Below are 26,753 nucleotides of genomic sequence, written 5' to 3'. Positions count from 1 at the left end.
AGGGGCCGCTAACACGACACCGCTCTAACAGAAAACAGAAAACGTTTAATTCATTTGCACAACAACAGTGTTTGGTGGTAAACTTCAATATTCTAAAATATCAAATGAGTTACTGATAATTCAAGTGTGCAAACAAGTGAAATAATATACCGGATAGCTTTTTAAAAATGAGGAAAAAATTTTTTTGTGTAAATATGTGGTGACAAATAGTATAAAAATACAATGTACAGATGTCACACGTGAAAAAATATGTTCATATTTTAGGAGGAACGCTAGGCAAACATGCTAGTTTTATGTCATTTGAAACCGTTACAGCAGCAATAATTGACAGTCATGAGCTAAATATGATTTTCTTTTACAATAATAAATGGTAAAATTCAGCATTATGGCTTGGTTTCACAGACAGAGCTTAGATTAAGCCAGGATTGGGCCTTATAAGGCTTTAATAAGGGCATCTAAGTTGCTTTTATAAATGTGCCTTAGAAAACAAATCATTACTTTTGTGGTTCTTGAGACAAAACAATGACACAATATTTGTTGCATTATGTTCCTGTTATCTCTGTAAAGCTGCTTTGAAACACTCTGTAGTGTAAAAAGCGGTATATAAATAAAGGTGACTTGACTTGAAGTAAAAGTTTCCCAAAATAAAATGTACTTAAAAAAATACGGTCCCCCACTGATCTCTACAACATTCAGGCTTTTCCTAAGCGTGAAGTTGATCTGCGTGTCTGTGTGCTGTCATCACTGCTGTATTAGTGTGTGTCCTCTTTTAGACTGTGTGACGAACACGTCTATTGTCCCGCTGACAGGCCTTCCTCTCAGATGAGAGATCAGTGTCCACACACAGCGACACTCTTTCTGCACGCCATATGTGACAGTTATAGGAATTCATGAACATACACATGATTACATGATACAACTGTTGCAAATATGAAGTTTATGAAGGATCTTTGAATCTGGAGGAGAGGTTCAATTTACATGCAAATTACTCAGAATTTACGTGTATATTTTTCTATGACACTTTTAAATTATATTATATATTACAATATATATCATATTCTTTTGTTATTGTAATAGGATATGAATCCAAGCAATATGTAAGGTTATAGTAGCAAGATTTGACATTGCATGCACCGTAAAGAACTAAAATGTTGTGTCCACTTAATAACAATCTCATTTTGCCTCAGTATTTTTGCATTACTTTATGCTCGTCCATGCCGCTCTCTTTACATGCAACAGTAAAGCAGTCTTTCCAGCTGATAGCAATGCAAATATAACTCTGTGTAAACGGTACCACAAGATCTGTACACTCATTTCTACCGTTGAACAGAATAGACACCCATCACTAATAATATCCACTGCCTGAAATCCCACCGGGCTTTTCCACTTCACCAGATCCGTATCATGGTTATCATTCTGCACATGCAGAGCTGGGATTGATTAATATGACCTCTGGGGAGCAGGGAGCCCTCGGAGGACGACAGAGGGTGACGGGCCGGTGAAAAAGCGCTGACCGGGGAGCCAATTGCCTGAAATGTAACTGATCCAATAAAGCAGGGCTGTAAAGTAGCCGTAATGCTGATGGAGCGAGACAGGAGGTCTCAGAAACTGTGTTTGTCTGCAGTGACGATATTCAAGAACCACATGGGTTGGCCATTAAGACCAGTTGTGAGATGCAGGCGAAGGCTAACCATTTTTTGTTGTTGTATTGAATAACACTGTTTATCGCGAGCCAGTGGTTCTACCTAGATGATTGCCTCTAAATTTAAGGCTTTCGTGTAAATCTTTTCCAGCACATGTATATTTGCTCCATCGGGGAGATTGTACACGCATGCAGCTGGACATGCTGAGGCTGATCGTTTCATCTTCACCTGGTTTAGAGCCGCTTCAATCAGGACTGGGATCAATACTGTTGCCTATATGACACACTAATGGACCTGAAGACGACATCAGCAGCTGTAGCAGTTGAGATCCTTAGTGTCAGAGGTTCATTTGGTTGCAGAGCAAGCAAGTGTCTGGTTTCTGAGATCACAACCTTGCTGTGTGTCCTTGACCAGGACGTGTAGGCTTGATGTCAACTGCCTATGGACGATATTACAACCTAACTGGCAGATTTGAGATGTTATTGATTAACCCTCTGGGGACCAAGGTGTTTTTGGGGTCCTTGAGATGTTTTGACATGCACTGTGCTTTTGTGCTTTTTTTCCAGTTATTTATAAACATGTTAATGGCAAAGGTGTAAATTCACTCTATATAGCACAAACGGGGCTACCATAATATGTGAGCAACATGTATGTACATGTTTGTATTTTTAAGAGAATAATGTTTATGTGTGGTTATTGAAAATAAAAATAAAAATGAAAGTTGCTGAAATAAGACCACAAAACACATACTAAATATGTGTCCACAAGACTTTTGACTAATGGATGTTGTCGCTTCGAGTTCTGGCTTCAAAATGATCTGAAAATCATCCTGTCTAATTATTCACATAACACAATAGATTCTTTTAAATTGTGAAAAAAAAAATGTTGTTATCCAAGGCAATATGCGAATGGGCATGAACGGCCCAACCCCATTGTGAATAATTAGGTGGTTGAGAAGACAAAGACGACCCACATATTAATGAGCCTTTCATTCAGATGTGTCACACAAGAAAGAATGCAAGGACAATACACACACACACACACACACACACACATACATACATACATACATACATATATATATATATATATATATATATATATATATATATATATATATATATATATATATATATATATATATATATATATATAAAATCAAAATATAAATGAAAGTCAAAAGCACATTTTTAGTCATACCTGGAAACAGATCCTGTTCAAATAGGTTATATGGGCTATATTGTAGGTTATATTGTACAGAATTGGTTCAAAGTTAGAGTTGGAAACATCTTGAAAAGAAAATTGTCTTTTTCCATAACTGTCTTAGTAGGACATATACATTTTATCATATATATTTTAAAGTTAATGATTCATTATTTTTATATAGATTGTATTGGAACAAACACTAGCCTATAACATCTTAGTTGATTAGTTTATTGACAAAACATACTATATATTTAACATATGAGCAGAAACTGCTAACAAAAGCTTATTTGATGTCTATTTTAGAGTTAAAACTTTATAATCTATCCAAAACTAGTCACACACACACACACACACACACACACACACACACAGAAACATGATTCAAATTTAAACAGTAGGCTATTTTTGCATTTACAGACACTAACCTTATTATATATCGCGATTAGAACAAAACACTTACTGCTCAGCTCGGTCCTCGAAGTGAAAATAAACCAGGTAGGTAAATGTCCCAGGATTATTCCTCACAGCCGCGCAAGACGACAGTACATTAATCTGACTAAATATAGTGTGTTTACCGAGTTTATGTGGGCGTTTACACGTCTCAATGTGTTGCTTCAGATCATTAGCGTTTGAATAGCGCGCGCTCTCCGTGGGCGTGTCACATTAGCGGAATAATGAGATGCGAGAACAGTAATAAGAACGGCTGACACCTCTCTCTTTTTATATAGATTACATAAACAGAGAATATTTATTTTAGTTTTAAATTAGATCATTTAAAAGTACAAACTTGAATGATCATAAACATATATTGCTCATGTCTGGGTGAATAGTATTCGCTGAGTTTTGTTTAAGTTTAGAGACGTGCTCCAGAAAAAAAGTTCACGAACATGGAGAGGCAGAACGCACACCCTGTTTATTTTCTTTATTTTACAAAAGCGCAATATTTTATATCGATTGTAGGTGGGCACATAAAAAAGTAGACATTTAACAGTTTATTTTTTAATATGTCTTAACTCTGTATGACCAGAAATGATGGAGTAGTTTAAGTCTATTTTTCTGCTATGTGAAAAAATCTGCCAAAACCCATGGGTGCGTTTTTGGTCCCCAGAGGGTTAATTGGCATTCTGGATATAACACACTCCACAAGAGAACACACTTCAGTTTGCACATCATAATTTACCTATCGGTAAGCCCCGCCCCCCTTAGTTACTGTTGCTATCTCGGACAAACAAACGGAGTTGTTAACTGTCATTCAATGACAGCCGTCAGTGTGAAACCTTGACTCAAGATGTTTTTGATCGATTTTGGACACAGAAGGACAACCTTTCGTCGAGAAGCATTCATGTGGGATTTAAATATGCCGTGGAGGGATATATAAAAGATTTGAAAATAAATATGGTGGGTAACAAGATTAATTTGGAAGCAATTGTTTACAGATCACAATGCAAGAAGCAGAAGCCTCATGTTACGGCCGTCACAATCGCAGATGAACAACATCCAGGATCAACACTGTTCATGGACCGCAGGGAAAGTTTTTAATAAAAAATGAATTTACATTTAACCAGTTTAATATGGAGAGGCACTGAATTGTAGGCCAGTCTGTTCATGACGTGTGAACAGTTAGCTGAAGGCTTGTATGTTAGCATGGACTCACTAACTTTAATTGTTACTTAATCAGAGTGTGAGAACCAGAAAATGAAAGTTTTCGTCTTCATTGGGATTGGGGTTGAATCCTTAGGGAAACAAGTTACTCCGCCAACATCATTGGATTAATACACAGCTTAATCCAAAGCAGACACTTTGCTCTGTCTGGTTTGGGTTTAGGGAATGGAATAAAACAAATTCCATTGCCCATCCTCTCCGGATACCTGGAATCAGTGCTACAAGTTCCCCAGGCACATCGTTCTACCATTTTTTCCAGCATAAACACCATCAAAACCGATGAGAGCTTCGGATCTTCCCATGTTTCTCTATGGCGCTGAAACCTAAAGATGTCTGAGTTCCCTGTGCAACTGATACTCAACTGCCATTGGCTCATCTGCCTTCGAGGGGAGGGGCTTACCGATAGGACAATTACAGCCTTCAGTCTGAAATGTCTTGGGCGTTCATTTGATGGCAAAAGAGCTGTTCAGTAGGCCGAGCTCAGTGGGAAAAGATGGACAGTGTTATATTGAATAACTTGCGTGTGCACCTGACCTTTGATTTTTGCTTCAATTTTAGGGGTAAGAAGGTCACTTCAACCTCTCTTTAACACAGATTCATGAGTTTGCTTGACCATATAATCATACGGCATGATATAGGTAAACAGATTTGGTTTGCTGTCCATGGTTATAAGTTTGCTCTTCAATTGGTCTGCTCTGAAGATGGTAAGCTAAGACGCTGGTAATATACTCCATGGATCATGATTGACTGGATTAGATGAACAAGCTCCTTACAAATTTACGCCAGGAACTTTATGTAGCTTCTTGTACAACTTTCAACTGTCTTTAGTCCGACCTCTAAAAATTGACATGTTTTATAACATGGTGCTATTCAGGGTTATCTTGCAATTTAGGGAAATGTGCAGAGATGAAGCAATACAACATAAAAAAGCCCACATAACGATTAACACAACAGAGGAAAACTGAAGGCTTGAGTACACAGGGAGAATAATTAACAGACCAGGGAACAGGTGTGACACTAATCAGGCAACTAATGAGTGACCAGAACTAAGGCAACAGTGACAGTGAAACCCAAGACTAGAAACTAAACAAGACTAAACCGAAGATGATCATGTCAGGTCACACCTGTACACTTGCACACTTTTGTGTCTGCAGCAGAATCCTATTGTGTCACCACATCTACATCTGAGTAAGATGTTTGAGTATGTAAATGAGTTATTTGTTTATTATATGATTGTACGGTTTTAAATTGTTCAATGTTTTTGCAATTTAAAACTGTTGTTCAATGTATGAGAGATAATCTGAATGATTGTTCAGTGATTTACTGATGAACTGTGGGTTATTTAACTCTTATATTCAGTTCAGCTTTTGAATAGCACATTTAAATGATCAGCTGTATATAATAAAGATCTGAAATAAAATGATCTTTGTAGAATGGTAGGATTAGGATTAGGACAGGTTTGGTGGTATACAGGGTTTAGGGGTTGGTTACGGCTGTAATTGCATGCACTTATTTTTTAGATACAATTTAACACGTAGGCCTATGTACACCATAAATGCATTATATCAAATGACTAATTTAAATGTTATCACATATGACACTTGATATAAAGTGGGACCAATTTTTGTGTGGTAATGTAAAAAGCCGATAACCAACTGTACTCAATAGATTTTGAGACACAGACGTAAACTCCAATTGAACTGTTTGCAAATGAAACCTAAAAATGAGTCAAACTACTCAAACTAAAGAGCACCTACCAAACCACTTTATTTGTAGCTCTCTCTTTGTTCAGTTCTGTTTTTACTTCAGAGTCAGGTTAACCCAGTGTCTCTTTCTTTCAGCTCTCCTCTATGCCACCATCTTTGGTAATGTAACCACCATCTTCCAGCAAATGTATGCCAACACCAACCGCTACCACGAGATGTTGAACAGCGTGAGAGACTTCCTGAAGCTCTACCAGGTTCCCAAGGGCCTCAGTGAGAGGGTCATGGACTATATTGTCTCCACATGGTCCATGTCCAGAGGAATTGACACTGATAAGGTACTTGGCACAGAGTCTCGCAGACAGAAGATCTCGATCTATATCCAGGGAGCTTATTTTCTTCATTCATTTTTAAAGTCATTTGTTCTATCTTTGCCATAACATCCGTAGCATGTGTGAATAATGGCCCTCTAATGTTTAAGATCACAGTCTAACTTACGTGTTACGCAAGGCTTTGAACAGCTTCTCAAAATCTCATGAATTATTAGTGAAAGGCTTGGACAACCTCCAGTTTTTGTTTTAGCGTAACGCTAATGTTCATGTGTGGGATCTCGAAGCAAAAGATGTGTATTGGATTGTTTTTCTCTGCAGGTGTTGCAGATTTGCCCCAAAGACATGCGAGCAGACATCTGCGTTCATCTCAACCGGAAGGTGTTCAAAGAACACCCGGCTTTCCGTCTGGCTAGCGACGGCTGTCTGCGAGCCCTTGCCATGGAGTTTCAGACCATCCACTGCGCCCCGGGCGACCTCATCTACCACGCCGGCGAAAGCGTCGACAGCCTCTGCTTTGTGGTGTCAGGGTCTCTGGAGGTCATCCAGGACGATGAAGTCGTTGCTATTTTGGGCGAGTATAATATTTCTCACCCAAAGTAAACAGATTCATTCTGTTTTCCAAATGTTTCATGCCCATTTTGGTCAGTGTTGTGTTGATTAGCACTGTTTCATTCCTCTGTTTCATACGGTTCCTAACTAAATCAAACTGGGGTGAGTTTCCCATACAACGCTGTAACTCACTGCCTAACTAATATAGAAAGTTGAAGAAATAAACTAGCTAGTCACGACTGTTTCCCAAAACCGTACTGTCGCAAATTGGTTGTTCAACCACGTTGGTTTATGACGTCACGCAAGTGGTGGAGTAATAACTACTTTTAATGAATCCGTTTGAGATCTATTTAATGCTAGATGTTTTGCTATAAATTACGAACATGGCATCTGAGGACTATTTCTCATTTTTCTCAGTTATTTCGCTTTATTTCCAGACTCAATGATAGGCTCGTTCTTACGCACTAGAGCACGTTCGCACATGCGCACATACAAAAACGACGCTTTAAATCTCTTGACAAACTAAAAGACGTAAATGACATTTGTATGTATTGTAAATAAAATATATAGATTGTACTGAATGTCAGCTTGCTTATTTTACTCAAGATGCAAACAAGAAACTCTGCTTGTGACCACAGGTCGAGATCTGTCGTTCCAACCACACAACTCTGCATTGCTGTTTGCGAATGTTCGTTGGAACTATGTTTTCGGTAAACAGCGACTCGTTGAACTATGCTGATAATGACAGAACTTGCAACCATAGTTAGCTAACGATGCTTTTGAGAAACGCACCCCAGATTGTGACTATGTGAAAGGTCAAATGCAAGTAATTTCAACATTTCTACCAAAATGTTGAAATGCAAGTAACATTTCTAAGAAGTTGTAACTTACAATAGTTAGCTTAAAGAGCTATTTCTACCCGATTTAACCAATAAAATGTATTTATATATTTTGGTATAACTTAATGTGTTTAGGTCTATTCAGTTATGTTGTGTGATGTTTTTGGCTAGATTTAGATTTTTAGGTTACCATTTTCCCCCCCAGTGTAACCACTTTCAGATAAGAATGTTTAGTTGTAGATGGGATCACAGAAATATTTTGGACCCTGTTTAATCTTAACACTTTACCGATCTTAATTTTTTGTAAACGGGGTCTAGATGTCAGATATATATTGGAACAGTGGTCCAAATTGCTGGCAACACAAAATCTTATCCAACAAATGTTTTGCTGTTTACATGCATGCAACAAGATCCAATCTGGTGCGCGTTAATCGTACAACAATGTAACTCGCTGATTAACTACCATAGTACAATGCACTGTTGGAGAAACTAACCAACTAGTCAAGACTGTTTCATGTCATGTCAGTCTTATGTACACCCCTTCAAGTAAAGTGTTACCGATACGGTTCCATTGTTTTAATGATATCTCAAAATCTGGATATCCCTGAAGTCCTTTTCAGATGAGATGAACATTTCCCTTTTCAGTTCCACAATAGGAAACAAGTGTGATGTGTGCGATTTTTTCTGGAATACCAAATTTTAAGTTGTAATATGCGCACTATTTAAATGAATCTTTGAATATTCAAATGATTTTGCCTTCTCTCTAGTCCTGTTCATGTTGGTTAAGTGTATTATTTAGCTGTACTTGAGCCAGGACTGCTCTGTCAGATGGCTGAAGTGGTCTCGCTACCTCTAAAAGTGCTCAGTTTACTGCTTCCAGGTGAATATCTCTCTTGGGTTCTGCTTCATGAGTTTCAGTTAAGCTCATGTCTAGGCTGATTGTGCCTGTGTAAGTGTAGTCTGAAAGGATCGGTGAAATCAGCAATGAGCTTGTCTTTCTTGGAATTGCAATCATACCAGACAAAATATATAAATAATTTGTCCATTTGTTATCAAGCAGCGGGTGAAAATCTTTGCAAATTACACCTGAGCAAAAGTTCACAGACTACCTAGTTTAAATTTGACAAAAAGAGAAGTATTTAACCCCTTAACCCACCCTTGAATCAACCCATACCATCAAACCTATCCTTACCTTAATAACACCTTAATAACAGCACAAGTGTTTTGCAATAAAACAACACAATAATACATTGTACTAACAATACTATTTATGTGAATACATAGTAGTTAAAGACCCGTAATATGAAGTGTGACTTAAATTTCAGCACATTAATTAATTGATGAGAAGTTATAGATAAGATACAACATGGTTTTAGCTTAAAAAATTAAGTTATGACTGTTTTTAAAAGCTCACATTATACCGGGTCAAAACTGACCCAGGAATGCAAAAGGCATTGTTTGTGTCAGTTTTTGAATGGGTTAGGAAGATTAAATAAGGTCAAGCATAAGCAATAATAATAGCGATGCTTGTCTTACCAAATGCCTCTGATAAGCTTAAGGCAGCATGAGACCCTCTCTGCACAGCAAAGAAAGATCTGGTGTCCAGTATTACGCTGAGATAAATATTTGCACTGCAGCCCGTGCGGGACAGCAGGTCTCTAGCAGAGGGTGTCATTTCACTGGAGGTGTAAATCTGTCATTGCAGGGTTAGAAACAAAGCAGAGGTGTCTGTGGGGATGAGATCTGCTTCAGCGTGAAGCGCAGTGTGAATGTGTTTTAAAGAGTTAAAGAATGTACATTTTGTATGAAAGCACAGTGGAAGCCTTGTCCAAAATGAATCGGGTTGCTTGTTCTGGAATAGGATATAACAAAATAAAAATACATTTGAGCTACAGATATCGAGCAATCTATTGATGTTCTAAAAAAATGTTTCTTCTATGGAACACTTTTGAAGAAAGCATTGTAGCCCATTGACTTCCACCAAAAACACTGAGACATTTCTCAAATAAGTCTTACACATTTGGAAACAAATTGGGCATTCCCTTTTTGGAATAATGATTTCCATTACACAAGAGTAGATGTTAAAACTTCATGCTGATTTGCACTCGGCTTTCGCCAAGATAAGCACCAACTAAGACGTAGCTTTACAGTAACCTATGCGTCCATCCATTTACGCTTCCTTCCATATGGTGATGTGAATCTCCTTCTGTCTGGTGTATTTCCTGGCACGTCAGCACACACAACGGCTGCGAGGCTGGCTCCGGGGATCAACCACAGTGCGGTCTCCCCAGCGGATCAGCACGACCTCCGTCTGGATTGAGCCAAGTAGGGGACATCTCTGGGGTCTTCAAGTGGGCACCTTCCGTCCTCAGTGTTTCGTCGACTAGCCCACGACACCTCAAGAGGGCTCGACAGTGACTCTGGCGTCCCAGAGTCACCCCCCTCCGTCCCCCACTCAACTCAGCCCAGCTTACTTACCTGTACATCAGCGTTTCTTTCTTTCTATTGTGCTTGAGATCCCTCCTGCTGCTGAGGTTGCTCCTTCCTCATAGTTCATTTGATGTGACCTAACCACAATCTCTAATGCCACAATCTCTCCGCAACCCAACCATACGCGCCAACCCGCTGTTGAAGCCCCACTGTCGTCGTTAAATGATATCCGACATGGTGTGGCACTGGTGGTCGCTACAAGTGTAAACATGATGTTAATCAGTGGTCACGTTAGCAACATTTCAGGCAAAAGTTTATGGGCAAAAAAGTCCACTGTCTATCATCATAAGTGTAGCGATATATGAAGCACAACTCACAAAGAAGTCATTTTCAAACTAAGCAGCTTTCTGTTGTTCAATACAGCAAATTTACGTTACTTCAACCCATTGCAAAATCTGCATGTTTTTTGTCTGCTAAAATGTACTGGTATGTGTGTAAATTCACAATGGTAAATGTGACCATAGCTTTACTGTTTTACTATACAGTGGATCTTATTTATATGCATGACTTTTTTTAATGTTCCCCTGAAATGACATTCTCAACCTGACCAGTTTTATCCTGAAGTGCATATTGAGTTTCCTGTGATCCATGAAAAAGTGCACCTACATACACGAATCCGGGACATTCCCCTGAAACTATTAGAAAGCCAAATGGAATTCATTTTTCAATGTCCCCCTCTCTTTTTTTTCTCTCAGGAAAGGGAGATGTGTTCGGGGATGTGTTCTGGAAAGAGGTGAATTTAGCTCAGGCTTGTGCCAACGTTCGTGCACTGACCTACTGCGATCTTCACATCATCAAGCGGGATGCCTTACAGAAGGTTCTGGAATTCTACGCAGCCTTCGCGGGCCACTTCTCACGCAATCTGGTGTTAACCTACAACCTGAGGAAAAGGGTGAGTGCCTAGACCACTTCACATGAAAATTAAAAAGTTCCAAATGAGTTCCCTAACGTTACAAATGAGTTTCCCAAAGTTCCAAATTAGTTTCCCAAAGTTCCAAATGAATATGACGAGAATTCTCTTGTTAAAGCAGTTTCCCAACCTACTCATTTTGGATGTCACCATTATTTAACACACTGAGTGGTTCATTAACTGACAAACTCCTTAGTAACAGAGTTAAGGCTGCTCAAAATTCAGTGTAAAGATGCAATGCTGCATTTAAGTCAGACAAAATTATGCCTATTCTGAACCACCTCAGCCCCTTGCATCAAAGTATAGTTTTAATTGTTGTGTAAATGCCTTTATGCCACCTCTAAGCAGCTTTAATTAGTCCGTGAAAGACTCCTACAGTAAATGCCACTTCAGAACCGCTTCTGTGTCACCTTTGCGGTATAATTGGTACTTTATTAAACTCCAGTTACTGGAGTCACTAGCTGCTTTCACACATAAAACTCGGTAAAAAGAATGGTAAATACACCATAATGTATGTGGTGTTCCCACAACACAAGCAATGACTTTCCATCTTTAAGAGACCAATTATACAGCAGCATCAAAATACTTTTCTTCAACCGCCCAAATGAGAAGCTTTCATTTCACAATGTGTCCAATTTACCCACATTTTTGGACTTCTAAATGACTGAAATAAGGTCACATAACAAAGCTAACGTGCCAGATGTAGTACATCTAAATAGATCCTGATATATTTCAACCAAAATCAAAGAATGGACATGTGTGACATCATTTTGATCAAAATCAGGCCCAAACAAAGTTAATATCGGGAGTTTGAAACAGCTTGCCAACTCAAACTTCTCGGAAAAAGTTGGCTCCAGCTGTTAAACACATTTGAACTACCATTGGTCCTAGAATACATAATAGGTATAGGTGTGCTCTGAGGCTCCACGTTCTTTGATGTGGAAATCTTTTTTTTTTTTTTTTTTTAGTTGAGTCCTTGCCAATTTAAATATTTAATCGCATGAAGACGCGATAGGGAGCTCAATTCGTTACTCACAGTGTGGGAAGTTTTCTGTCTGTAAACATCTGAAGCGAATGTCCAGAAATCTGCATCTTAGACAGCGTGCAAATACTGAATTGAGCTCTTTCACATTGGCGAGCATCCTTGTAAACATCGCCAGTTATGTCTTAAAGGGATAGTTCAGCCAAAAATGAAAATTCTGTCAGTAATTACTTTCCCTCATGTTGTTCCAACCCCGTAAGACTTTCGTTCATCTTCGGAACACAAATTAAGATATTTTTTATGAAATCTGAGAGCTGGATCACTCCTACATAGGCTTCTATTGTAATTGAAATAGAACGTAGGTTCACTATTGGCCAGCATCACACTCATGACCAGCGTCAGCCAATATCGAGCCTACGTTCTGACGTAGCGCTGCGCTGTTACACTACTCAAACTCACTCTAAGGCCCACATAGAAGAAAATGAATAGTTGAATAAAGTCGTTATTTTTGTTTTTTCATCAAATTGTTTTATATTTACTTATGTAAGATGTGTGTGAGCATCATATGACAGTAAAAAAGCAAACACAAACCTTATTCAAATATGTAATTGTATTGGAATGGTAAAGAGTGTTGGTCGTGACAGGAGGGCCTCCACTCAAGGACACAATATGATGAACAAGTCTGAGAATGTTTCACGTTGGCCTAGAAAGATAACATTCTGGGAGTCAAGACTATAAAGGAGGAAGTATGCCCTTCCTTCATTGTCACACTCTGCAGCCGATCTGTGTGACTATACGACTGCTAACCTTTTCTTGCAAGAACATAAACCTCATCAAAGACAATTGGAAATGTTTGTCTCTTATTCAGTGATAGAAATGTGTTTGCCGCCACACCTCCCTGAAGGTTCTGATGATCCGACGGTGAAGCGACTCAAATTTGGCCTTACTCGTTGCCCAGCCTCCCTCATAGTCATACCATGGACAAGGACATGGTCAACTAAATTGGCTTGAATTTCTTGTCCCCTTCCCCTCCTCTTCCCCTTCCCCTCCTCTCCCCCTTCCCCCTTCCCCCTTCCCCTCCTCTTCCTCTTCCCATTCCCCTTCCCCTTCCCCTCCTCTTGCCCTTCCTCTCCCCTTCCCCTTCCCCTCCCCCTTCCCCTCCTCTTGCCCTTCCTCTCCCCCTTCCCCTTCCCCCTTCCTCTCCCACTTCCCCTCCTCTTGCCCTTCCTCTCCCCCTTCCCCTTCCTCTTCCCCTTCCCCTTCCTCTTTCCCTTCCCCTTCCTCTTTCCCTTCCCCTTCCTTTCCCCTTCCCCTCCTCTTGCCCTTCCTCTCCCCCTTCCCCTTCCCCTTCCTCTCCCCCTCCCCCTCCCCCTTCCCCTTCCCCTCCCCCTCCCCCTCCCCCTTCCCCTTCCCCTCCTCTTGCCCTTCCTCTCCCCCTTCCCCTTCCTCTCCCCCTTCCCCTTCCTCTCCCCCTTCCCCTCCCCCTCCTCTCCCCCTTCCCCTTCCTCTTCCCCTTCCCCTTCCCCTTCCTCTTTCCCCTTTCCCTTCCCCTTCCTTTCCCCTTCCCCTCCTCTTGCCCTTCCTCTCCCCCTTCCCCTTCCCCTTCCTCTCCCCCTTCCCCTCCCCCTTCCCCTTCCCCTCCTCTTGCCCTTCCTCTCCCCCTTCCCCTTCCTCTCCCCCTTCCCCCTTCCCCCTTCCCCTTTCCTCTCCCCCTTCCCCCTTCCCCTCCTCTTGCCCTTCCTCTCCCCCTTACCCTTTCCTCTCCCCCTTCCCCCTTCCCCTCCTCTTGCCCTTCCTCTCCCCCTTCCCCCTTCCCCTCCCCCTTCCCCTTCCCCTCCTCTTGCCCTTCCTCTCCCCCTTCCCCTCCTCTTGCCCTTCCTCTCCCCCTTCCTCTTCCCCTTCCTCTTCCCCTTCCCCTCCTCTTGCCCTTCCTCTCCCCCTTCCTCTTCCTCTTCCCCTTCCCCTCCTCTTGCCCTTCCTCTCCCCCTTCCCCTTCCTCTTCCCCTTCCTCTCCCCCTTCCCCTTCCCTTCCCCTTCCCCTTCCCCTTCCCCTCCCCCTTCCCCTTCCCCTCCTCTTCCCCTTCCCCTTCCCCTTCCCCTCCTCTTGCCCTTCCCCTTTCCCTCCTCTTGCCCCTCCTCTTACCACTCCTCCTTCTTCTCCTCCTTCTCTTCCTCCTCATCCTCCTCCTCATCCTCCTCCACGTTCTCCTCCTCCTCGACCATTTGCTTCATTTCTCTGTGGATCCATTGTTCCAAAACTCAATAAACTGACTCTGGCCCTTTTATCTATCTATTGATGTTTCTGACTGATGTGTGTTAAGTTTTGACTCTTGGTGTTTTCACCTGGGTAATTGTGTGCTAACTGAGCTGAAGCTGTGCTGACTTGAGTGAGCAATATTGAACGCTCCTGCTTTCTAAATGACAACATGGCGTAGGCAATGAGAAATGAAGGGATTTGTGTGTTGAGATTTGCAGTGACAGTTCAACAAATCTGACTTATGTGTCAAAACGGGGGAATAGTGTTTATAGTTTAGTGAAAAGGGTGTGCTTTTTGATAAATGGCATTATGGTTTTGAAATTTTAGTTCAAAAGCCTGGTTATAGTGTTTAAACAATCAAGAAAAACTGTAATATCATCGCTGGTGCAGCTGAATGCTGCTTTTGTCTTAGAATTTGTCAGCTACATTGTGTCAACGTGGAGCCGGACTGCACACGGCTTCGTTTAAATTCATGTCTCGTTTCTCTGTGTAAGCACTTTTTACAGTGAAGTGATTATGAAGCCAACTGAGCGGGAAGATCTACACCCTCTCACAGGCACAATCCCTATAGCACTCCATTACTCGTGAGGCGGTAGGGACAGGCAAATGTTCTATTTTTAAAGGGATGGTTCACACAGAAATGAAAATTCAGTTATCATTTACTTAAATATACGTTTTTTTATATAGATTTTACTCCTCCCAAAATGGCAAAAAATAAATGTGTTATACCATAATAAATCTCCTGAAAGACATACAAATATACATTCATTTAAAACATTTACAAGCTGTGATAAAAACACTCCCAACTAGTTTTTTAAATACATGACTCTCCTGGGGTCTCCCAAGGATTTTTTCTCCATTCTATCACTGATGGAGTTTTGGTTTCTTGCCACTGTTGCCTTGGCTTTATTTTAATATTCAACAATATTATTGATTATTGATCGAAATAAAGTGTAATTGTCAATTCTGCTGTTGTCCATACCTATGAACGGGGAAAGTCGAGTTCATATGCAATTTGCATTTACAGTTCTTCATAAAACATTGTATTAGATCAGGATTTGAACCCAGCCCCCTTGCATTATACTAAACACAAATGACTCCACTAGAATGATTGGTTGTTCTCTAGTCTGACATTATACTGTGGATGTGATTTATGAAAGGCTCTCGGTTTACTCAGCTTATGAAACCGAAGCAATCATGGCCTGTGTTCATGTTGCAGTGATTGCAAGGCTATCATCAGAGTAATGGCCTTCTTTGTCCAGGTGAGATAGTCTCGTAAGCTGCTCTGTGTATCTTCTGTATTATCCAGGTACAGCCTGATCAGATCCAGCTTACGGTAAATCTTAAGTGTGGCTCTGCTCTGTGTGTGAGTGCAGGATGAAGAGAGAGAGATAGAGGTAAAGATTAGATGGCCCTGATCAAAGTCGCCGTTCAATTTAGTAACGGTCAGAAAATGGCCATGTAGAGTCAAGAGCTGAATTAGAGGAACTCAATGTCAAACTGACCTTGAAGAACAGAAAATAGAAACCTGATACAGAAGTATCTTCATCATCACCCTACTCATCCGTCTCCTTGGTTACCTTCATTATTAGTTCATGTGCGTCAGCTGTGTTTATTAATTATCCTCGTTATGTTCACTACTTAAGCTGTTCCTTCTCCTGCACTCCTTGTCCGGTCACCGTAATGTGTTACTATTAAAGTGTTGTTTGGATTTCATCTTCTGAGTCTTCAGCCTGTTCCTGAGTACACCACAGCGTTACAGATGACCGGACCTCCAAAATGGATATAAGAGCTCAGTTTATTTCAGTGGCTCAGGAGAGCACCGACCCTTTGAGTTTCACTGCGACCTTCTGTCGTCTTGCACTTACCAGCCAGCTCGACGACAAGACCCTAAATACCCTGTTCTGGATCGTTGCGAACTTCCACAACCCCATCTACCCTCCAGCCACCACCAGACTGAGTTGGGAAGAAGCCGTTGTGAGGTGTCTGGAGAGCGTACAGCCCCGATCCAGAACCCGGCCAGACCCAAAGCCCAGCCCATCACCACCCCAATCGACGACGCCTGAGCCCCCCTCAGACTGGTTGACGATTGAGCCTGTGCCCAAGAATGGGAGGGCAGAGCACACCATCGCCCTGGAGTTGAAGCACGACGGATAGTCTGACCAGGGGTGTGAGCCGGCGAACACGGCCATCGCCGTGGGAATCCTCATCCTCTCGCCACTGAGAGCGAGCACCGGCTGGACCTGATGCACATTTTATTTGAGTGTGGAGAGTCTAATTCCCTGTGTCCCTTGAACTCATCTGAATCTGAATCTTCTTCATCAGTCCTGTTATCCTCACCCAGCCCCTCTGTGTCACCTCATCCTCCTCTTAGTGGCGTGGTTACAGTGTGGACCTGCTGGGAGCCTACTCCTCCTGTGTGTGATGAGCCCGTGGCTCCGCCTCCAGCCTCGCTGCGCTCTGTCCCACCTCGACCCGTCGACCCGGCTCCTGTGCCTGCGCTCCTTCCCCCCTCGACTCCGGCGTTGACCATCAGCCATTCGGCCTCACCGGGTCCTTGGACCGTCAGCTCCACCTGGGTCGGACATCGCCACGCCTCCACTGCGGACTTGCGGGCCGTCCGCTGCTCTCCGGCACTCCACCCCTTCGACTTCGGCAAGCTCCGCCCTCCCTCAGGCTCCACCTCCGCTCATCCCGCCGTCGACTCTGCCTTGGACTACAGGCATGGCTGAGCTCTTGGTCGCATCCACCTGGCCACTCCTCTCGTCTTCTCCACCATGTATGCTACCTCCTGCTCCTCCCTGGTCGTCATCATCTGTCTGTCCGCCTGCTCCTTCCAATCTTCAGCCTGTTCCTGAGTACACCACAGTGTTACTATATCTATCTATCCATCTATCCATCTATCTGTCTATCCATCTATCCGTCTATCTGTCTGTCTGTCTGTCTGTCACCTTTATTTATATAGCGCTTTTTACAATACAGAGTATTTCAAAGCAGCTTTACAGAGATAACAGGAAAATAATGCAACAAAGTTTGTTTCCAGAAGAAAATAGCGTCACAGTCCAGCTTAAGTAAGTTAAGTGATGGTTCATTTCTGTTGTAAAAAAGTTATTAATTTAGTTCATTTATTTATATATAGCCACTCTTGAATATAAAGTGTCCACAACTAAGCAAGACAAAAGCCAAAAGCCGAAGGCGATAAAGTGGCAAGAAACCAAAACTCCATCAGTGACAGAATGGAGAAATAAACCTCAGGAGAAACCAGACTCAGTCGCTCAGTTCTCCTCTGGCCAACGAACATACAGTGTGTGATTATGATTCAGGAGCATTACAGGTCAGGTGGAGGATTGGTTTGGAACAATCAGAATATTATCCAGTTCATCTGGTTAAAGATCGGAGTCACGCCGGTATGGAGACGAGTGTGTTGAGGATCAGTGCCGATGGCTGTCGTGTCGATGAGGCCTTACAGGGGAGAGTCTAGATGACACAATCTCTGCTGACACTTTAGGGATGCGTTGTGGTCGTGTCTTGGCGCAGGTCCTCCATCTGATCTGGATACGGCCTGGATCCGGCTGACTTCAGTAAACCTCGGAATAAGCAGAAAGACTAACATTAGCGTAGATGCCATCTATCTATCTATCTATCTATCTATCTATCTATCTATCTATCTATCTATCTATCTATCTATCTATCTATCTATCTATCTATCTATCTATCTATCTATCTATCTATCATCTAAAGTGAATCGATGAAAAACTTATTTAAGCTGGACAATGACTTTCTTCTAGATCTGCTGTACAGCACAAACGATTTATTTTTTTTGCAGTATTTTTCACTGTGAAGCTGCTTTGATACAATCTCTATTGTAAAAAGCACTATATAAATGAAGGTGACTTGACTGATCTATCTGTCTGTCTGCTATGTAGTTTCAGATCATCTTAGAAAACAATCTCTAAACTGTATTGTATGGGGTGGGGGGACAGCGTGAATAGTCTTAAAAAATCACCGGTTGTCAGTATGTAATGACAGAATTTTCCATTAGGGTGAATTATAACCTTTAATACCACAGCATCCTGACAGTGACAGTGAAGCTCTCCGTCACCGGTCAGTGGTATTGATTGTGTTCTGGGATGGACAGATCTGTCTCCTTCAGTGACACACAGATCTGTGCGCTGGATGCTGGTGTTGACCGACAGCTGCTTATCAAACTGTGTGCTAATCCAGACAAATCTCTCTTGCATTTCATCTTCCCTCAAGCTACACTATACTGATTTCCCATTTCTTCTTTATCCTTTTCATAACATATTTCCTTTTATTTCTGCATTTGTTTAAGCAGCCAGACTCTCACGATCTTCACTGGTATTTCGGTTCTATCTCCCACAGACTCATTTTACTTCGTTTACACTGTCTGTATCTCTTGTATCATCGATCTCTAGCGGGGTCTGCGCTACAAGTGGGATTTTCTGTATATGATAATCATACCTTACAGCTGGACAACAGGGTCTTTATTTCTTCGTGATACATTGCTCTCAGAAGTCCTCATACCGTTGATTTAGGTCACATCCAACCCTGGGGAAAGTATCTAGTCTCTTGTTTGCCCACGAGAAAGTGCTGAATGATGTTATTGAAACTGTCCATGCGAGTGGCTGCTTGTGAAATATTATATCACAGACGCATGTTCACCTTGTGAAATGATCCTGTTGTTAGGCAAGTTTTGGAATCTGTCTCTAGCATGTCGTTTTATGATAAATGACACTTAATGAGTATATGTCCAGCAATTTACTTCACCTTCGTCACATAAAGGTCAAAGAGACAGTCGTCAGCAGTATTTCCTTCATTATTTAGCTGCAACATGGAGTTCCTATTTCATATTTATAGCGTTCTCTTTACTTGCTGCATGCACATACATTCAGCGTGATCAGTGTAGTCTGATTCAGGAACAAATGATCCTCAGCTTTTTTTAATGAATTGCTCACAAGACTCACAAACTCACAAGTGATCATTTTGAATCAGTCAAATATAGACATTAGTTCAGAAAGGAAAACTAGCTTATTTCCGTGCAGTTTACACTGTTTTCTAAATGAAACCATAGACATTATTTCATGATAAATTACATGCAGTATCCTATATTGTTATCACATGACCTTGTGAGGCTACATGTGGATAATAGGTAATAAATTACTTCTGGTTCATTGATTATCTGCATTGCATCAGCAAACACAGAATATTGGCATGTTATGCAGAGTATCCAAATACCTTTTATTACAACAGAGTTTTGTTGTAGTAGTGAATGATTTAATTTGGAAATTATAACTATTTAATTACATAAGAAAAAACTCAATAACTGACTTGGATGTCACTTCAGAGCTGAACAGTGATTTCTGAGTCGTTGGAGTAATTCCTCTTTGAGACATGCAGTTGTTTCCTCTCACCTCTATGCTAATAACAGACATAGTCCTGTGACTCTATTGATCATCACGAGCAGTAAATTGTCACTATTCTCCTTCATTGGAGTGAGTAAATGAAGATGGAAATGTGTTTTTAAAATAATGCACACACTATATTATTTGTTCTCTACAAATAAACACAAACGTGGACATATTTTAGCCAGCAAAAGTATACATATATTTTAAGAAAATAGCTTTAGGATAATAAAGATCATTCTGTTCTTGTTGATGTTAAACGTTTCTAAGTGAAACCAACGTGTTAATAAACAGATGCTAAAGGGCACTTTTGGCTTCTGTATAGTGACGAGTATTTGACTTGGCAATGCAGCATTTTTTTTCATTTTATTTCAAACTAGAGTAATTCTCCACAGCTGGCTCTACATTAGGAAAAGCATGTTCATTGTTGTTTTCAGACTTGGGCAATAAACTATGAACCTCTCTAACCTCCAAAACGCATTATCTTCAGCTTTGACAGGACAAATGCAGAAAAATGACACTTGTGAATATTGTCCGCCTGCGGTCCAGTGCTCCCACCGCACATCTCACTGTCATCCGTCTGACCTGAGAGAAAATCCATTTATTTTTGCACTTTACAATGCATCTAAATGGCTTCATCAGGAAGCAGATCCATGTGACCGGGTAAGAAAGCAAAGTCTTGCCGAGTCAGTCTGTGCACAGGAATGAATTAATGAACCAACATCATTAACACATTAGGACAGCTTCCGCATGCATGAACATATTGCTTGTAATTAGGTTAGCGAAAAAAGTTTACACCTTGTGCTTAATTTTCATCTGTTTTACATTTAAATGTAGTACCATTAAATCTCCAACTAAACGACTAAAAACGCTTTATTATGCATGCCAGACAAGTAATTGTCAATGTCACTTTCTAAAGAAATGCTCACGGACTAAACGCGTAATACGCATATGCATGCCGTTGCCGTCGCCGTTCTCACAGATTCACGTTTTAGAAGTTTACACAGAGATGATGATGGTATTGCTTTTAAAACCCGTTTCAAAAACTTGCACTTTGAAACCTATTTCAAACTTTGCGTTCTCAGGCCACCAAACGCCGTTGACGTGTAAACGCATTGAAAGATTTCTGTTTTCAGTTAAAACGGTGTCATGTAGCGGCCCCTAAGTTAATAACTAGTGATCTTTACCACGGAAATGAATCCATCAAAAACTTACTTAAACTGGACAATAACTTTCTTCCAGATCTGGTTTACAGCCAAAACAATCTTTGCTGCATTATTTTCCTGTTATCACTGTAAAGCTGCTTTAAAACACTTAATACCTTAATAGTCTTCTCCCCTAATTGTCAAAATCAACTACATTAGAAGCAGGGAATAATCAAATAATAATCGGATGTGGAAATAACGGAGGAATACTATTAATTGTAAACTAGTGCCGTACAAGGACATCTCATGAATCTTATCACATCACATTAATGAGTTAACAGTTATTAGAAGATAGCAATAATACAGGGATCTTGCTTTCATTCCGCCTCCAGGTTCATTCATAATTAAGTAAAATCACGTGAGATCATTCTCCCAGGGTATGGAAAGCTGTTGTCCACCATTTGGTATGACCACAGCATGAAATATCTGCCGGGTATTATAGTCCTCGCCCACTTTCATGTTGACTTGGAACATTAGCATCTCTTTTAAAAGCTGAAGGCACATTGCAGACCCAGATAAATGTGTCTTGGTTGTAGACTGAGATGTGATACCCTCCGTATTTGAAGGAGGACATAGAGGTTTCGCCAAGTAAGACATGATTCTGGATCAGCATCTTGTGTTGGTCCCGGAACAACATTCTTGTTAAACAAGACCCCCAAGATCTGGGTGGTTCCCATTGGGCAGTTAGTACCTGCCTTTTTTTAGTTGGTTCTGGGGTGAAAATGTGACCTTGAGTTTTGTAAGATTCAACCATAGACATCATGATAAGATCAACAAGCCATTTTAAACATTCCCAGCAACATATAAATCTGCAACGGACTTCCACTGAAGGCAAGCCGAGCTGAACCGAAAGTTCAGTTTTATTGATAAACAGTCAAGTCAAGTCAAGTCAAGTCACCTTTATTTATATAGCGCTTTTTACAATACAGATTGTATCAAAGCGCTTCACAGTGATAACATGAAAACAATATAACAAAGTTTGTTTCTAAAAGAAATTGCGTCAACGTCCACCTTAAGTATGGCAGATCAATAATATTATTGAATATTAAATGTCCCCAACTAAGCAAGCCAAAAGCCAAGGCCACAGTGGCAAGGAACCAAAACTCCATCAGGTGACAGAATGGAGAAAAAAACCTTGGGAGAAACCAGACTCAGTCGGGGGGGCCAGGTCTCCTCTGGCCAACGAAGGAACAGTGCATGATTCGGGCAGCATTACAAACAGTGATGGGAGCTTTCGAAACACTGCTTCATGAAGCTTCGAAACCTTTATAAATCTTTTGTTTTGAATCAGTGGTTTGAAGCAGGTTTCAAACTGCCAAAGTCACATGATTTCAAACGTTTAGAAATTTCTCTTTCTTTCGATGATCTCTGATCTGAACCCATGAATCATGCAGATTTAACTGAGATCGCCCCCCAGCGGTGAACCATTGAACAAGTGTCCATTTCGATTTGTATGAAGTGTCTAAGTGTTTATTTCCTGATCTCTGGTGAGTTTTATACATTTGTAGACGTTTTAATGAGGCATTTGTATAATTAAAAGGAATAATAGTAGTTAGTAGTCTCTGTATTAAAGACACTTAATATTTAATGGTATTAGATGATTAGTTAATTGCATCTGATAGATTATACTTTTAATAAAACATTTGCAATGGGTTTGTAGAAGCTGTTTTTAAGCATGTTTGGCCTGAGTTTTTGTTGCATTTACACAGTTTTGACCAAGCAATTGGTTCAATTGATTCGAAGCTTTGAAAAGCTTAGTTTCTCCCATCGCTAATAAACAGAATAACAAAACTAGAACATGGCATGGACATGAGAACTTGATAATATAGAACCTGCCCAGACTTTACAAACTCACCAACAGCAGGATACACAAAATACACACAAGTGAACATGGCTAACATGAGGGCTTAAATACAAGGACAAGGGGAAACACACGACAACAACAACCAATGACAAAGTGGAACTGATTAACATGAACCAATGAAAAAACAGAACTGACATCAAGATAACCAGACAATAAACCAATGAGAAGATTGCACATGGACTAAAGATGAACAGGGAATCACAAACCTAAAACAAAACCTAAACAGACATGACAAAATCACAGATTTTTCATTATACTATAGTAGATGTTCTACCAGTGACTGATTTTTCCAATCCAGGCTGGAAAAAACTTACTTGTGGCAATATTTCTGCACAATGCACAATGGTATTAAGTTGCATTTAGTTTTATCCAACACAGATGCATGTGAATCTGGCAACATTTTATTGTGCTGGTTGTTGTACGTATTGAGGCAGTTCAGAAATGAAATGCTTTATTTTGAAAAACCATGAAGCTAAAAATAGCAGTGACTAACCCTTCTAGCAAACACTTTAAAATGAACCATGTGACTCGCTTCTCATCGTTCGAGGTGCTCAAGCGTCAAGAGTCCAGATAGATGCAATGAAAGCACACAGTGACCAGGGGCTGTGAACATTTCTGGCTCAATGATGCATTGCTAATTTTTATTGTCCTTTATGTTTCAATCAACACATTGAAACGCATCACGTCATGATCGTCATCAGATGATGTTGGACATCATCATCTTACTTGAGAGTCAGTTTGAATGTGTCTGAATTGCCACGATGTATGTTTTTTTTAATAAGTAACGACTTAAATTTTGGTCTGTTCTTCACATTAAGCACTCTTCACAAATTCCTCGATAAAAAACGCTGATAATATAATATATACACTTTCTAATAAAGGTTTTTCTTCGTGGAAGTTTTGCTTTTGGTGAGCTAATAAAATAATAAAACTCAGTTGAATCAATATTTTGTGTAAAGTTATTTAATTATGCCATCCAGTATCGTGGCCTCGCTCTCTCTTGTTTCACACAAACACTCTGCTGCCATTTTGTGGAAAAAAAAAATTGTACACTGTTGGATTATAGGATAACAAACAGGTACGATTTTAAAAACCGTTTAATCTGAAATCAATATCTCTTATCCCCATAATTATTTATGTTGCGAGATTCTGTGTAATAAGTGGTATGACTGTATGCTGTGTCCCTTAAATGTTCGTCTAGTTTGAATTGCCGCGTTAGCAACTTCTCACTCCGCGAAAGCTTTGCGTTTAAAGACCTAAATAAAATATTTAGACTCAGATCAATATTTTGTGTCTAATTATTTACTTACGTGGCAAGTAGCTGTGTAAAAAGCAGGATGGTGTACATTCAGCCGGTTGTTATCTCAGAATAAACCCCTTCAGGCTAACGCAAGACCCCTCCGCTTCGTGTCGGGTACTCATAACAACCGACTGGATGTACATTGTCCCTTACTAATAAACTGTGTTCATTCTTATGTATACATGTACTCTCTTGTTTGAATCATGTAGATCGTTTTCCGTAAAATAAGTGACGTCAAACGGGAGGAAGAGGAGATGCTGCGAAGGAAGAATGAAGCCCCTCTGAATCTACCTCCAGATCACCCTGTGCGGCGTCTCTTCCAGCGGTTCCGCCAGCAGAGAGAGGCCCGTCTGGCGGCGGAGCAAGCAAGTCAAGGAGAACCGGATCTCGAGAAAGGTAGAGCGGAGACCATGGTGCTCGAGATCAAGTCACCAACCAGCGTCATCACGGTCACTGAAAGTCCAGCCACTCCGGTTACGTCTTCCCCCGCCTCATCATCCTCTTCATGTCGAGCAAAACTTTACGCTCCTGTGGCCTCTAATGGAAACTATACAAGAAATAAGTCCGCAGAACCACCCAAAAGCAAAGGGTGGGGTCGGTTTAAAGAAGCCACAGCCAAGTCTGATCTCGCCTGGTGTCCTGTGTCCAAAGCTGAGTCCATGGAGATGCTACCAGACAGGACTAAGTCTCAAAATGAACTTTCTCTCAAGAAGACGGACTCGTGCGACAGCGGCATCACCAAGAGTGACCTGCGACTCGACAATATGGGTGACGGTAGCGCTCAAACCCCTCAGGAACGGAGCCCCATTCAGCCTGAGGGGAAACGAGCGTTCCACTCCATTCCCGAACAGAGTCTTCAGGCCTGTTTTACGGAGCTGAAGCAGGAGCTGCGAGGAGACATCGGCTCCCTCAGCGGCAGAATGAGCGCACTCGAAGCACAGCTCGCAGAGATGCTCCGACTTCTCAAAGACAGAAAGACCTCAGGAACTTCGAACTTGTTTGACATATCAAGGCCGGACTCTCCAGATTCAGAAAGGGATGATATGTTCTCCTAATGTGTTTCATGTCTGAAGACGGTTTGATCCTGTTTTAGTCAAAGCCAAACTGACCTCAATTAGTATTTTACTTTAAAGGTGAAGTATGTAAGATTTGTTATGCTAAAATACATTCTCTTAACCCAGTTTATTGTACTGACTGCTATTAGAATACCATTCATGGGTTTCCAAAAAGTGTAAACATTTAAAGGGTTAGTTCACCCCAAAAAATGAAAATTCTGTCAGTAATTACTAACCCTCATGTTGTTCCAACCCCGTAAGACTTTTGTTCATGTTCGGAACACAAATTAGGATATTTTTTATTAAAGCTGAGAGTTGTGGGTGTGGCTACTGTAGCAGACTGAGAGTTTGGGGTGTGGCTACTGTAGCAGACTGAGAGTTTGGGGTGTGGCTACTGTAGCAGACTGAGAGTTTGGGGAGTGGCTACTGTAGCAGGCTGAGAGTTTGGGGTGTGGCTACTGTAGCAGACTGAGAGTTTGGGGAGTGGCTACTGTAGCAGGCTGAGAGTTTGGGGAGTGGCTACTGTAGCAGACTGAGAGTTTGGGGAGTGGCTACTGTAGCAGACTGAGAGTTTGGGGAGTGGCTACTGTAGCAGACTGAGAGTTTGGGGTGTGGCTACTGTAGCAGGCTGAGAGTTTGGGGAGTGGCTACTGTAGCAGACTGAGAGTTGTGGGTGTGGCTACTGTAGCAGACTGAGAGTTTGGGGTGTGGCTACTGTAGCAGACTGAGAGTTGTGGGTGTGGCTACTGTAGCAGACTGAGAGTTTGGGGTGTGGCTACTGTAGCAGGCTGAGAGTTTGGGGTGTGGCTACTGTAGCAGACTGAGAGTTTGGGGAGTGGCTACTGTAGCAGATTGAGAGTTTGGGGTGTGGCTACTGTAGCAGGCTGAGAGTTTGGGGTGTGGCTACTGTAGCAGACTGAGAGTTTGGGGTGTGGCTACTGTAGCAGACTGAGAGTTTGGGGTGTGGCTACTGTAGCAGACTGAGAGTTTGGGGTGTGGCTACTGTAGCAGACTGAGAGTTTGGGGAGTGGCTACTGTAGCAGGCTGAGAGTTTGGGGTGTGGCTACTGTAGCAGGCTGAGAGTTTGGGGTGTGGCTACTGTAGCAGACTGAGAGTTTGAGGTGTGGCTACTGTAGCAGACTGAGAGTTTGGGGTGTGGCTACTGTAGCAGATTGAGAGTTTGGGGTGTGGCTACTGTAGCAGGCTGAGAGTTTGGGGTGTGGCTACTGTAGCAGACTGAGAGTTTGGGGTGTGGCTACTGTAGCAGACTGAGAGTTTGGGGTGTGGCTACTGTAGCAGACTGAGAGTTTGGGGTGTGGCTACTGTAGCAGAC

At 41.4% G+C, this 26,753-nt stretch overlaps 1 protein-coding gene across 1 annotated transcript in view; it reads left to right on the top strand.

Annotated features, from left to right (window-relative positions):
• Nucleotides 1-26,106, top strand: part of kcnh1b (potassium voltage-gated channel, subfamily H (eag-related), member 1b) — a 57,254-nt gene extending 31,148 nt beyond the window's left edge. The window contains exons 8-11 of the mRNA XM_056240002.1: nucleotides 6,353-6,552; nucleotides 6,865-7,117; nucleotides 11,120-11,316; nucleotides 24,575-26,106. Of these exons, the coding sequence (XP_056095977.1) occupies nucleotides 6,353-6,552; nucleotides 6,865-7,117; nucleotides 11,120-11,316; nucleotides 24,575-25,420 (1,496 nt within the window). The 3' untranslated portion in view covers nucleotides 25,421-26,106. The remainder of the gene's footprint in view (nucleotides 1-6,352; nucleotides 6,553-6,864; nucleotides 7,118-11,119; nucleotides 11,317-24,574) is intronic.
• The last annotated feature ends 647 nt before the right edge of the window (nucleotides 26,107-26,753 follow it).

This window comes from Rhinichthys klamathensis, unplaced genomic scaffold (genome assembly GCF_029890125.1).
Source record: "Rhinichthys klamathensis goyatoka isolate OS25496 unplaced genomic scaffold, OSU_Roscu_1.1 h1tg000578l_1, whole genome shotgun sequence".
NCBI lineage: Eukaryota > Metazoa > Chordata > Actinopteri > Cypriniformes > Leuciscidae > Rhinichthys > Rhinichthys klamathensis.
The sequence above is the reverse complement of the archived record's forward strand: the minus strand, read 5'-3'. Positions and strand labels throughout refer to the sequence as shown.